Below are 13540 nucleotides of genomic sequence, written 5' to 3' on the forward strand. Positions count from 1 at the left end.
AATTACGATCATAAAAAATCAAAAATCTACGAAGAAAACTATATATTACAAAGTAATCTCCCTTTTATATAATCAAAAATTCAGTAGTATACAATCAGACAGTACTGGGCCCCCTCAAATAATGATATAATTCAATGTGGTGATGATAATTATTGATACTGAAAGGTAATTTTCTGTTTATATTTTTTCGAGAAAGTAGATCTGGTTATATTTTCTGCGACGTATTTTACCACACGCGGGTCAATATCAAAATATTTAGAAGCAGCACGCATGGACTGAAATATAATTTTTTCGCCAGTTTCTGTGTTTGTGGAAATTACCGCCCTTCTAGAAACTGTCTTACATCTTCCTGTATTACCACATGTAGAGTTCACGCTTCGTGTGACAACTCGAAGGTTGTGTAGGGAGTTATTTTGAGTGTCCCCGTCAATATGATCAATAACAAGACCGTCTTTGATCACTCCGAAGAAACATTCGTAGATGAAACGATGACAGAAATAATTTTTCTTTTCCCCCTCGCATGTGAACCTTAGATAACCATGATTATTAATACAACCAACTTGTCTCTTCAACTTGCAGTGTCTGATGATACCATTAATATTTGATTCATAGTTTGTTATGACAGGATGTGGGACAAATTTATTTTGCTCCATTATAATAATATTATTTGTTTAAATCATTGTTTGTCTGAAATCTTGATATATAATCCTCCACGGATTTTATAGCGTTTTCACCGCTATTATTTTTTTTGTCATAATATCTTTTAAGTTCTCTGAACCGTTTTCCGCCGCACGTTCCACATAATTCTGTTTTTCCTCGCACTCCAATACCACATCGCAGACATGGTATTGGTCCTAGACTTCCTCGTCGTATGTTTTGTGAGTGCATCCAACAAAATTCCTTTCTGCAGGATTTGTTGCATCGATTTACTGAGCCGATCATCAACCATCTGCATTGAGACATTGTATATATAATATTTTTTATTTTAAATATTTGTTTTAATTATATGAACGAGTTTGAGAGATTATCCCAAACTAGGCCTGTTAAATATAAATTCAACCTTGACAGATTATCTTCTGACTTGCCAGTGCGAGATTTGGTTGATCCGAAAAATAAAAGTTTGATCTCGAAAATTCACGACGCCAAGAAAGAATTTTACACGGATGGTGCATCTCATACATGGTCAACGTTCAAGATTATACGCCTTGACGGAGTCGAGAAAGCTGACAAAGTCACGGACGCCACAATGAACGACAAGCGAGCGGCAACTATCATTAACTACATCGCTGAATACGAGGGCAATCAAAAATATTTCTTCAGAGTAAAATTTATTGTATTAACAGAAACAGGTAGTTGGATTATCCGTGACAAATATGATCCTGTCCTTGGTAATAATAAAACTGTCATATTAAGTAAAAATTCCAGACCGGGTCTACTGACGGGTATTGACAAACCGTATTATGAGCGAGCATATCCTGTAACAGCGGTTATTTATGGAATCTATGAGATAAATAAAAATCCCAACGTTGATAAACTAGCGCCGATGAAATTTTCAAGGTTAAATTGTGTAGCCGAACGAGTAATAGAACACTTTACAAACGCGATGCGTGGAAATGGATTAACTGATTTAAGACGTGAAAAAATAAACTCGTGGGCTGATTCAGTTAAGGATACCGGTGCTACAATAAAAGATGTTGCTGAGTTAGGAAAAATATTAAAATTTCCAATAACCGTAGCGACAATAACGGGAGAAATTCTGTACGAATCTAAATATAAATCGAAGGGAGCTCCAATAAATATTATCGATCATAACGCGCATGCATGGACTAACGCAGTAACAATATTTCCACGTGATCGAACTGTTAGATTTTACCCCACAGATATGGGGGGTGGTATGTTTGATTTTATTAAAGAAATAAGTAAAACCGATCCTGTATCGGTATGGTTATTTAAAAGTAATGAAGAAGGTGAATTTGATCAGTTTGTCAGACCAAACGGTGAAATATATCGCACAGAATCCCTCCATGACGAGATGAAAAATCTCGCGACGTTTTTACAGTGCAAGCACGCGGAAAATACTGAAAAATTACTAACTAATTGTTTTACCGTTCCATCTGTTGCGGCTCATTTCGCCAGAGAAAGAAATTCATGGAAACCAACACGATTTGATTTACTCGAGGACGTACGCGCAAGTTGCGTCGAATATGGACATGGCGGATTATGGAATACCAAATATAATTACAATGATGTTATTTCGGTTGATATGGTTGCATGTTATCCAGGAAGTTTTCTGGGATATGGAGATTGTTCTGTGTACTTTGAAAGATTTGGTCACCCAACAAACGAGATGACGCGAGTGGCAATTAATGGACCATTACCTGATTTTGATCTGACTGGATTCGCCTGTATTGAATCATTCGAGTTTAACGAAAATCTTCACAAGATTTGTTATGTTTGGTTTGGTAGACATTTTTGTGAAAAACGTTGGGCACCTATAGTTTTGTTACGATATATGCTAGATTGTATGATACTGACATCGTTGGTGGTCAGTGAGGCAATTATATCATATCATGCACAGACCAAAGTTTGGTTGCCCATGTCAGATTCTGAAGTTATTAGCGAGTTTAAGAAAAAATGTCCTGATGTTTCCGAAGATGATATTCCTAATAAACTCAAAACCGCAAAAGATCTCGGCAGAAAAATTATAGGTAAATTTACTCAAGGTGGTGCATATGATTATAAAAGACATCACGCACGATTAATTCTAGATGATGCCGAGTACGAATTTATAATCGCTGACACAACAGCGAAAAATATATTTGTAAATCGAGAAAGTGTTTATTTATCCGACGGAACAAAATTGGGTACGATCGTTAGTTACATAAATGACGTATCCCCACAATATACTCATCTAAGATCTTCCATGTTGGCTTATGTTTCTATAAATTTATTATCGATGATTAATAGATTTCCTGAGACCGCAGTCAGAGTCGCAACAGATTCGTTTTATATTTCAAGTAAATATTTAGAACCTGTTATGAAATTTACAAGTAATGATGAACGATCGGGTTCGTGGAGAATAAAAAAGGAACTATTACACAATTATGCAGAATCAGCAGATGTTCCAATGAGAGATTTTTATCGTAAGGGTAATAAAATATCAGAAATGTCGAAAGCACCATCGTTGAGTGATCCAATAACCAGATATAAGACAGTATATCTCAATGGACCTGGTGGATGCGGCAAAACAACTCGAACGATTAATGTTTTTAGAAATTCAGATATAATCGTGCTGACACCCACACATAGACTCGCACGTGAGATGAAACAGCGGCAAGTACAATCGTGTACGTATCATAGTTTCTTTCGGTGGCGCGGAGATACATGGACTCCTGAACGGATGGGAGAAAAATATATACCTAAAATAATTATTTGGGATGAGATATGCACGGTCTCATTGGATACATTAAAAAAGTTTCTTGATTGGTTGTTGACGAAAAATACCGCTATAATAATGTGTGGCGATCATGGTCAACCGCCGCCTTTTGTTGGACCATCTCCACATGATTGGTTAAAAAATTTCGTTGATTATTACGAAGAAATAGATGATGATCATAGAGCTCTTGATGCAAATTTGAGGGAGTTTAAAAAATTAATCAGATTACAATCAAACAAAATTCAGTGTGAAATAATACGTGGAGTGATCTCAGAGACCTCAATGAGTGATTTTTTGAAATTATGGAGACCCACCGATTTGATCGTAGCAAGTAGAAAAATAATCAGAGACGCTTTACAACAGCAGTTATTTCAGCTGCATAAAGAAAAATACTCAGAATTACCCGTACCGTTGTGTTATAGACCATTAGATACACGAAAACAGAATATTAATGTTGATATTCCAGGACAGACAGAGTCAAGGAAACATAATCTCGTATTAAATGATATTGTCGCCGTTGATATCAGTGTGGTTGAAGATGCATTACACGCTGACAAATCTCCATGGGTGTTGGGATACGCCATGACAATCCACTCGTCTCAGGGATTAACTATTTCTGATACACGAGTCTGGATTGTAGACGATCGCATCGAGTGGTCAAATTTAGTTTATTTAGCGGTATCGAGGGTCAGAAATATATCTCAATTACGTAGAATCATAATTCCTGAAATCGTTGATAAATTTAACATCATCGATGATGATATAATAAGAAAAAAATTATTCGGATACAAACAATCTGATAAAAAAAATAAACACGACTTTGATCTTGATGTTGAATTTATTATTGAGTTAAAACAGCAGCAGAACAATCATTGCGCAAGTTGTAATTGTATAATGTTATGGCGGTATTCGAGTAATGATTCAAGACAATTTACCGTAGATAGAAAAGATAATAGTCGCGGTCATACACGAGAAAATACCATGTTGACCTGTCTTGAGTGTAATCGACGTAGAGGCGCCAGCGCCTTGGGTGCAGGCACCCTTGGCGCTAGTGCTAGTTAAGTGATCGAAATCACTGAAGTGATTTTGGCGGTAGTTGTGTATCCGTGGAAATTATTTGTAGTTGTTCACGTGTAAATCCACGCTGAGGAGCGGCCAAATCTAATCTGTAGATTGCAGGTCTGGAAACGCCTGCGTTTCTCCCAGTGGATCTTGTCACGGTAGATATTTTGTGTGTGGTAACACTCCAAATAGGATCAGTTGCTCTTCGTTTACCACCTTCAAGTTCACCAGGCTCATATAAATATCTGACTGTGACATCACCTAATATTTTTTGTTTTTTAACATCTTTTCGTTGTGTTGGTATATTTTTTTTTTGTAATTGCATTAATGGGTTTCATGTTGGTTGTTCGTGTGATCTCATTATTTAATGCAGCTATCACATTTGGTAATCTTGCCACCCACTCGCGAGATCTTTTATCCTGAATAAATTCCCTCGCGTATTGATATCCAAATAACCGCTCAGCAAGTGTTCGATTAAATCGCTCAACAATTGCTTGATCACGATGAATTGCAGTATGACCTCGTCGTATTTTGGTATTATGTCGTTTCATCAGCGATGATACTGGACCAAGAAATTCCTTACCAGGATCAACCTGTAGTAGCTGTGGCCATCGCAGACCACCTTGTGGTCCGAGTCCTCGTTGATAAATTCGTTCAAACGCATCGGCTACTTCAGATGATGTTTTCGCTGATAGCGGCTCTGCTTCTTTATATCTACTTGCAACATCAACTACGGTTAGCGCGTATTTGTACGTTTTTCTACGCACAGTATCATGCGGTAAAAACAGAATATCAGCTTGATGAACTTCATTAGGAACACTGACATCGAAATACGCGTACTGAATTTGTTTAGGACGTGGTAGATAAATTTGCCATATTGCCTGTTTGGATAACCACGCTTTAGCAGTAGAATGTTTAACCGCTGCTGCATCAGCGAGTTTACCAATTGCTGCTTTGCCTCTCCAGTATCCTCTTGGTGAATAATAAATTAATTCCATTATTAATTACCAGCCCCAAGCGCTAATTTACCTTTCATCGAGGATCTTACTAACCAATTAGCTAATGATTCTCTAATATTTTTATTTTTTATAGAATTTAATGCATGAATTAATTTCACATCTGCAATATGCCTATGTTGTAGATTTTGACTTTTATAAGCTACATCATGAACATGACAAGCTCGATCAATAGCGTTTATTGGTTCCTCGCCTGGTTTTGGTTGATCCTGATTATCGAGCCTGATATCGAGTCGAGTACCAGGACCGCAATAATTATATCCCGGTAGATGTTTTTCTCCACTGTATTTAGCCCATGGAGCACCTGGAAACTTTGACATCAAATTAGCAATATCACCACCGCGCTTATTAGGTAAAAACGAAAATTTCTTTCTACCGCATATAGAACATTTTCCACCGTACGCTATTTTTTTATTTTTTGTTATAACCGTAGCTAAATCAGTGGTTGGAGTTTTAGCTTTACAGCGTAAACAATATAGATTCATGTTATAACATATATGGATATAATTGATTTCTCAGCAACAAGAAAACGAGAGCCAGTTAAGCATCATCCTGCGCTACCGAACTCCATCAGAATGATTATCATAGGACCATCTGGATCGGGTAAGACGCAATTATTACTTAATCTGATAATGAGATGGTTGAAATGGGATAAATTGTATTTAGTAGCACCATCCGCTGATGATCAGCGATGTCATGATGTACTTAAAGATTTCAATGAAAACGCGCGATTACTGGATGAGGATAATGATGTTATAGAGTTTATAACCGATATTAATGAAGCACCATCCGTAGATTCCATAGACGGATTTATTAATAATTTAGTTGTGTACGACGATGTGATGCTAGATAAACAATCAAATCCAGCTAGGATTTTTTCCCGTGGTAGATACAAAAATACAGACGTGATCTATGTTACTCAACGATATACACAAATTCCGAAGGTGATCAGAGATAACTGCAACATTTTAGTTGTGTTTAATGGCGTAGACACACACACACTTAGAAATATTCATCAAACTTGGTGTGGTGGTGACATGGATATAATTAAATTCAAAAATTTCTTCTCACGAGCGCAAGCTACTCCACATGGATTTATAACAATAAATTTACATGATCCAAGAACAAGATATCGTGTGGGTCTTGATAAAATATTTGGGTAACAGGGGAGCAGCAGAGAGGGTACCTACCAACGTTGGTCGTCAAAAAAATAAACAAAAATAAATAAACACGTAGAGTACTTTATTTTTTCAGCTACTATTTCGAACTGAGGTTTTATTAGCACAATCGGCCATTACAGAAATAAAACATCTCAAGGAAAAGTTCATTTGTAAAAATCTTGACCTTTCTACGAGATGATTTATTTTGTTTGTTTTATTTGTTTTGTCGGAATTCTATGGTCTGTTCACCCTCTCTGCTGCTCATCTTCTGCTGTTAAATAAAAACCTTTTTTCGAAACAGTATGAGAGGCGTTGAAATCAAAGTCCTCTAAGTAAGGATACCATGAATACAAACTATTGATACAGTTTATCAACATTTGCGTGTTTTTCATACTCTGTAACCAAGCCCCCCCCCCCGTACCCCTGATTTTGCTGTTTCGTCTCCACGAAATTTGTCAGGACTTCCTTCGTAGGTGGACTCTATCTCCTAGACATAAAATATCCATGGAGGGTTCATGTCCAGACTGTATATAGAATGGATGTAATGGCCCATATGCATATAATCGTACGGCATGTGTTATGTTCAACTTCCTTTATTTAGCCGCGAGTTTCTCGAAATCGGCTTGACAAAATTTCTTAAACTTTTTCTGCTGTTAAATAAAAGCCTTATTTCAAAACGGTATGAGAGACGATGAAATCAAAATTCTCTAAGTAAGGGTCCCATGTGTAAAAACTATTGATACAGTTTATTAACATTTGCGTGTTTTTCATACTCGGTAACCCCTCCCCCCCCCACGGGGCCCCTGATTTTGCTGTTTCGTCTCCAAAAAATTTGTCAGGACTTCTTCGTACGTGGACTCTATCTCCTAGAGATAAATTATCCATGGAGGGTTCATGTCCAGGCTGTATATAGAGTGGACGTAATGGCCCACATGTATATAATCAATCATACGGCATGTGTTATTTTCGACTTCCTTTATTTAGTCGCGACTTTCTCGAAATCGGTTTGACAAATTTTCTTTAAACCTTTTCTACTGTTAGCTAAAAGCCTTACTTCGAAACGGTATGAGAGGCGTTGAAATCAAATTCCTCTAAGTAAGGGTCCCATGAGTACAAACTATTGATATAGTTTATTAACATTTGCGTGTTTTTCATACTCGGTAACCAAGCCCCCCCAAGGTTCCCCTGATTTTGCTGTTTCGTCTCCACGAAATTTGTCAGGACTTCCATCGTAGGTGGACTCTATCTCTTAGACATAAAATATCCATGGAGGGTTCATGTCCAGACTGTATATAGAGTGGACGTAATGGCCCATATGTATATAATCAATCATACGGCATGTGTCATGTTCACTTCCTTTATTTAGTCGCGAGTTTCTCGAAATCGGCTTGACGAATTTTCTTTAAACCTTTTCTGCTGTTAGATAAAAGCCTTTTTTTTTTTGGAAACAGTATGAGAGTCGTTGAAATCAAAGTCCTCTAAGTAAGAGTCCCATGAGTACAAAGTATTGATAGAGTTTATTAACATTTGCGTGTTTTTCATACTCGGTAACCAAGCCCCCAAGGTGCCCCTGATTTTGCTGTTTCGTCTCCACGAAATTTGTCAGGATTTCCATCGTAGGTGGTCTCTATCTCTTAGACATAAAATATCCATGGAGGGTTCATGTCCAGACTGTATATAGAGTGGACGTAATGACCCACATGTATATAATCGTACGGCATGTGTTATGTTCGGCTTCCTTTATATAGTCGCGAGTTTCTCGAAATCGGCTTGACGAATTTTCTTTAAACCTTTTCTGCTGTTAGATAAAAGCTTTTTTTTGGAAACAGTATGAGAGGCGTTGAAATCAAAATCCTCTAAGTAAGAGTCCCATGAGTACAAAGTATTGATAGAGTTTATTAACATTTGCGTGTTTTTCATACTCGGTAACCAAGCCCCCAAGGTGCCCCTGATTTTGCTGTTTCGTCTCCACGAAATTTGTCAGGACTTCCTTCGTAGGTGGATAAAATATCCATGTAGGGTTCACGTTGACTCCACAACTTCACAACTGCACGGTTTCTCCTTATTCCACTTCCGTAACATAGCGGTTGTATTTCAGTTCTTTAGAGGGAACTATATTACCTGAGCTACCTCAGGCCAGTTAAATCTATCTTTAAAGACTCGTTTCGCCTGTAACCTTGCACCATATCTACTATCAAAAGAACAACATTTGGAGTCTCCAGGCAAAGGTACCATCCATTTTGAATTACTCTATTGTACAATTCACCAGTTGCCCATCACAAATACTGCACATGAACTCACATAATCGTTTCATACAAGTAGGTTTTAATACGGAGTTCTCATCTACCAGGGACACTTATGGCACTCTGACCTGATCTCATTATAAAATTAAACCATGTCATTCTGGAATCCAACAACACTGCAGTCTGTGACGTTTTCCCCAGGCAATTGTCTAATTCGTCGGGCTGAGGACACCGACCTCCCAAAATCAACCAAGTTATCACTAAAATCTATGAAATTCATAAAATTGAGAGCTATATGCAAATGGCGGATACCCGAAATGCATTACATTATCAAAGTTGGGTCTGTGTACAAACTGTATAAACAGGAGACTATTAGGTCAATTGTAAATGTAATATAAACTCTTATGTGTTGTGTTGTGCTCGACTAATTTTATCTAGCCGAGAAGTTCTCGAAATTGACGCAATGTGTTTTCTTCCACTTTTTCTTTCTGTTATTTACATAATATCCAAGAGGCGTTGTAATCAAAATCCTCTTAGTAAGAGGTTCAATTAGTGCAAATATTTGATACAATCTTTCAACATTTTAGTGTTTTTCATATCCGGTACATATTGTTTTTTCCTATCGGTGATATTCGTCAGGACTTCCTTCTTGGGTGGACTCTGTCGCACAGACGTAAATATCAAAGAAGGTCCATTATCAGAACTCTCTAAAGAGGAGAAGTAGAGACCCAACTATATACGTTAGATGTGATCTTCTGCTCGAATGTGTTTTGTTCGCCCTGTTTCAGCTAACCGGGATTTCGTCGAAATCGTCTCAACTAAATTTTCTTTGAAGGTTTCCTACTATTGGGATTGGTTACTCTTTACCGACTTTCTAACAGGGGATGAAATCAAAATTCGCCCAGTTAGGGTTCAAGCATGGCAAAGTTTGGATGCAATCTGTTCATAGATTGTAACGGTTTTAAATAATGTTGGTATCCGTAAAGACCCTCTTAGTTTTCCGCTTGCATTAGACAAACACTGTCAAAAATGTTTTTGGGAGTCAAATATATCTCTGTTTAGAAGATATCGTACATTAATAAATGTCAAGATCATTTTAGTGATGAACTGTAGGAACCAGATATGGACTGAAGAGGTAATCTGCTAATGGACTTTGTTACAACTATCATATATTAATCTGCAGACTCCAATAAATCGGGTCGACGATTTTTCTTTAAACTTTTCCTACATTTGGAAGAAATCCCTAACTTCACATTGTCCGAGAGGCGTTGAAATCGATATATTCTAGAAATGGGTTCAATAATTACAATATATCAAATCGATCTAAGCTGTGCTTCTTTTTCATACCCGGTGCCCATAGATTGCCCCTTTTTTCTCTGATTCCTCTCGATTAGATTCCTCAGGACTTCTTTCGTGGATCGACACTATCCCCAAGAGATAAAATGTCAGTGATAGGTCCATGTCAAAACTCTTTGGATTTGACTCACAATGAGCGTGTTTCATACACCTACCCGTATGCTTGTTTACGCAGTTCCAAGTACTTCAAGACAACATTCAATGTCACCTGAGGAGAAGCACATTATGACCACATAAGAGAAATCTCCAATTTCAAACTTGTATTCGTTTTAGTGGTTTCACGTTTACTTGAGTCATTAGTAAGCTTTTCGAATACAAATACTAATATTTCGCGCCATGCACAACATGACGGGGCCAATCATCTGACACAACTAATTAATCCTATCTCAAATTACTAATTATGTATACCCACCAATATCCTTCCTTCACGTAGTCCTTGATTTATCTCTAGTTAGCTTTATATAGCTGGCACCAAAGAACACTCTTATTTCTCTAACTTGGTTAGAATAACACCAATGTATGCCCTGGAGGGCTTTTAATCTTCAGTAAGTAAATTATAACCAATTACTTATGGAACTGTGAATAAAAAATTAATACCCAACTGGATGTGAATATGAAATAATTACCCAAATGTATGTAGAAATAGTTGAATCGGGAATAAGTTATTGGTTACTTATTCCTTATTCAATCGGTAACTGGTTACTTATTCTTTATTCAATCGGGAATAAGGAATAAGTGTCCAACTTGACGTCAATCAGTTTATTTACGTACGTAAATCATCTCCAACAGTAAGATAACGGCAATTATCTACCGCAGTTACTAAATAAACATTCATTTCAACATGTGATACACACGTCTTTTCACATTACGACTATACACAAAACGTTTGGGTGAGATATTCTCACTATTGAGAGATGTCCAGATTGCTATAGACAGATATGTTTACTCTTTCCTGTTAGGAAATGTGTCCTCATTGCTGCTGAGATATCTATAAGGACAAAATTCTCCCCCAACACTGTGTGTGGATGACTATTGTTGGGAGTTTAACACAGTTTCCACGCCAATATTCACAGGTTTAATTCCTACTGTGTTACTACATATATCACCGGTGATACAAGAGCCATTTGGATGGTCTTGCATTATTCTGATATATTGTACATCCTGGTCTGTTTTGTTCTCATCGAAATAATAAAACTTACCTCGGTGCAAGAAGGAGGAATGTTTCTGTTAGCCACATGATCAGGTAAAATAGGTGCTATGGTGCTCGTTCCTCCACCTCCTTCGTAAAATGTTTTCTTTTGCATGTCCCTTTAATCTAGTTAGTCTTAGTTACCTGAAACAAATTCAACCAGTTGCAGTTAAAACATATAACCAAATGTGACGCAGTCATTAGTGAAACGTATATGCATACATATACTTGTATTCATCTATCTTAAAGGTCGAAGATCCACCTGAGTGCGTTTCTTGTAATAAACACTTCAATGTAAGCACTTTATGATAGATTGTTCCATCTGCGACCTACACGCGATCGTTACTATAATGTTCAGAACGTGATGGAATCTCTTCATGCAGTACATGTGTCTTGTATTTTAAATTTCTTTCAGGAAGTCAAACTTTATTCAAATAAATAGCTTGTCTGAAATCGTATTTACACTGAGTATTTTTACCGACATTTATGCTCTAATCACCCAACATTATCTTTTGTTCGCTTTTTATCCGTTGTACACAATATGTACATCCCAGTTGATCAGGATCATTATATATTTACACCTTACCATTCTTTGTGTTTTTGTACATTAAATGCTCATAAGTAATAAATCTTATTGGCACAACTTATTGTATAACGTTGCAGAGCTGGTGTGCCGTAAAATTAATTAATCAATTAATCAAACTTGGAGGGAAGGACAGATACATAGAAAGAAAAATGCTATACAGACACAGAAAATGGACAAAACGTAGAGGTGTGTGTGTAAGTGTAAGCACAAGTAACTTTACAACATTTTAGCTCTTTTCAGACAGTAAATATGTAAAACACGATAACTGTTTACGAATATTCTGTGGAAGAATATGATATCCAATTTCTCACATATTCCTCTATGCAAATTTCCACAGATTTTGTGTGACTGTGTCCTATGGCTCTAACAGAGGTCCTGCGATCTGCATTCTCTAATTCTCTAAACTCTATTTGCCAACGCTCCAAGTTAAGACCCTCTCCATGCTCTATCTTGGTAGCATTGGACTGTTCAAAATATTCTGATTAACAGGATATGGCCCATTGAAAATTGTATTTTTAAAAAACTAGTCCTACAAGCGTCTCTTGCTATTGTAAATAGGTGGTAACACAAACAAAACTTGACCATTATCTGCAAACAAAATAGTGGAACATAAATAAAGATCTAATTTTTGATCTATTTACTTTATTTTTTTTAATATAATAGCTCACGAGTCTCTCTCTCTCTCTCACACACACACACACACACACACACACACACGCACACCCACACACCGTGCACTCACTTTCAAATTATGCAAGGCAAACAAGCACTATGTGCACGTTGTTGGCCAATATATCCCCAACTGGAATTATCTGGCCGCCAAGATAAAATTGTAATAAATACTTCATGAAGCCCCATACTGCAAGTCACTTGTTGGGAACAAAGTACTTGTCCCGGTATTCATTTGGTGGTTGTGATGGTTTGATAGCATGAAACGGTTCTGAGGATGGAGTTAGGTTGCGAATGACGATTAAACCAGAGTAGATTCCCCCTTTAACCCCTACACTCACCCATCCGTCCCATTAAGAACTTCTACAGAATAACCAATTGATAAAACAGACTTACCATGATACATTTAGCCTAGGTGAATATTACATTATATATCCCGGTTGTGAATTCAAGTAAATATTAACGATATAATTGGCAATAATATGCTGACACTATTATACAGTTAGCTGTGCTGCATATATGGTATGCGTGTTAGGCACAATGCACAAAATGAAACCACTGAGATTGAAAGGTGTCGATCGGTTGTACTGATGTAAAGACCGAATCTATTGTAATTAGTTTATTTTAAATGCACGTGACCATGTTATGTGACGCGTAGCCATAGAGAGATATAAACACATTATTTGAGAGCACTTCTTATAGAAAATCAATTTGTTACTGCTTAATACTCTAGGAGTATTTGCCACAAACCTGTGGCGGCTCAGTATAGCATGAGACATTAATCTCTATTTGTCTGTCTCTCTGTATCTCTCTCTCTCTCTCC

General features: G+C 37.1%; 1 protein-coding gene across 3 annotated transcripts in view; it reads right to left on the bottom strand.

Annotated features, from left to right (window-relative positions):
* The window catches only part of LOC149778329 (uncharacterized), a 58824-nt gene extending 45578 nt beyond the window's left edge, over positions 1–13246 (bottom strand). For 2 of the 3 annotated variants that reach the window (XM_089939134.1, XM_089939136.1), the window contains exon 1: positions 11473–11696. In XM_089939134.1, coding sequence (XP_089795260.1) covers positions 11473–11577 — 105 coding nt within the window. In that variant the 5' untranslated portion in view covers positions 11578–11696. Of the gene's footprint in view, positions 1–11472; positions 11697–13113 lie in introns of those variants that run through there. The other variant, XM_089939135.1, reaches the window with a different exon arrangement.
* Between the last annotated feature and the right edge of the window lie 294 nt (positions 13247–13540).

This window comes from Sinohyriopsis cumingii, chromosome 17 (genome assembly GCF_028554795.1).
Source record: "Sinohyriopsis cumingii isolate HCF-2022 chromosome 17, ASM2855479v2, whole genome shotgun sequence".
NCBI classification, from domain to species: Eukaryota; Metazoa; Mollusca; class Bivalvia; order Unionida; family Unionidae; genus Sinohyriopsis; species Sinohyriopsis cumingii.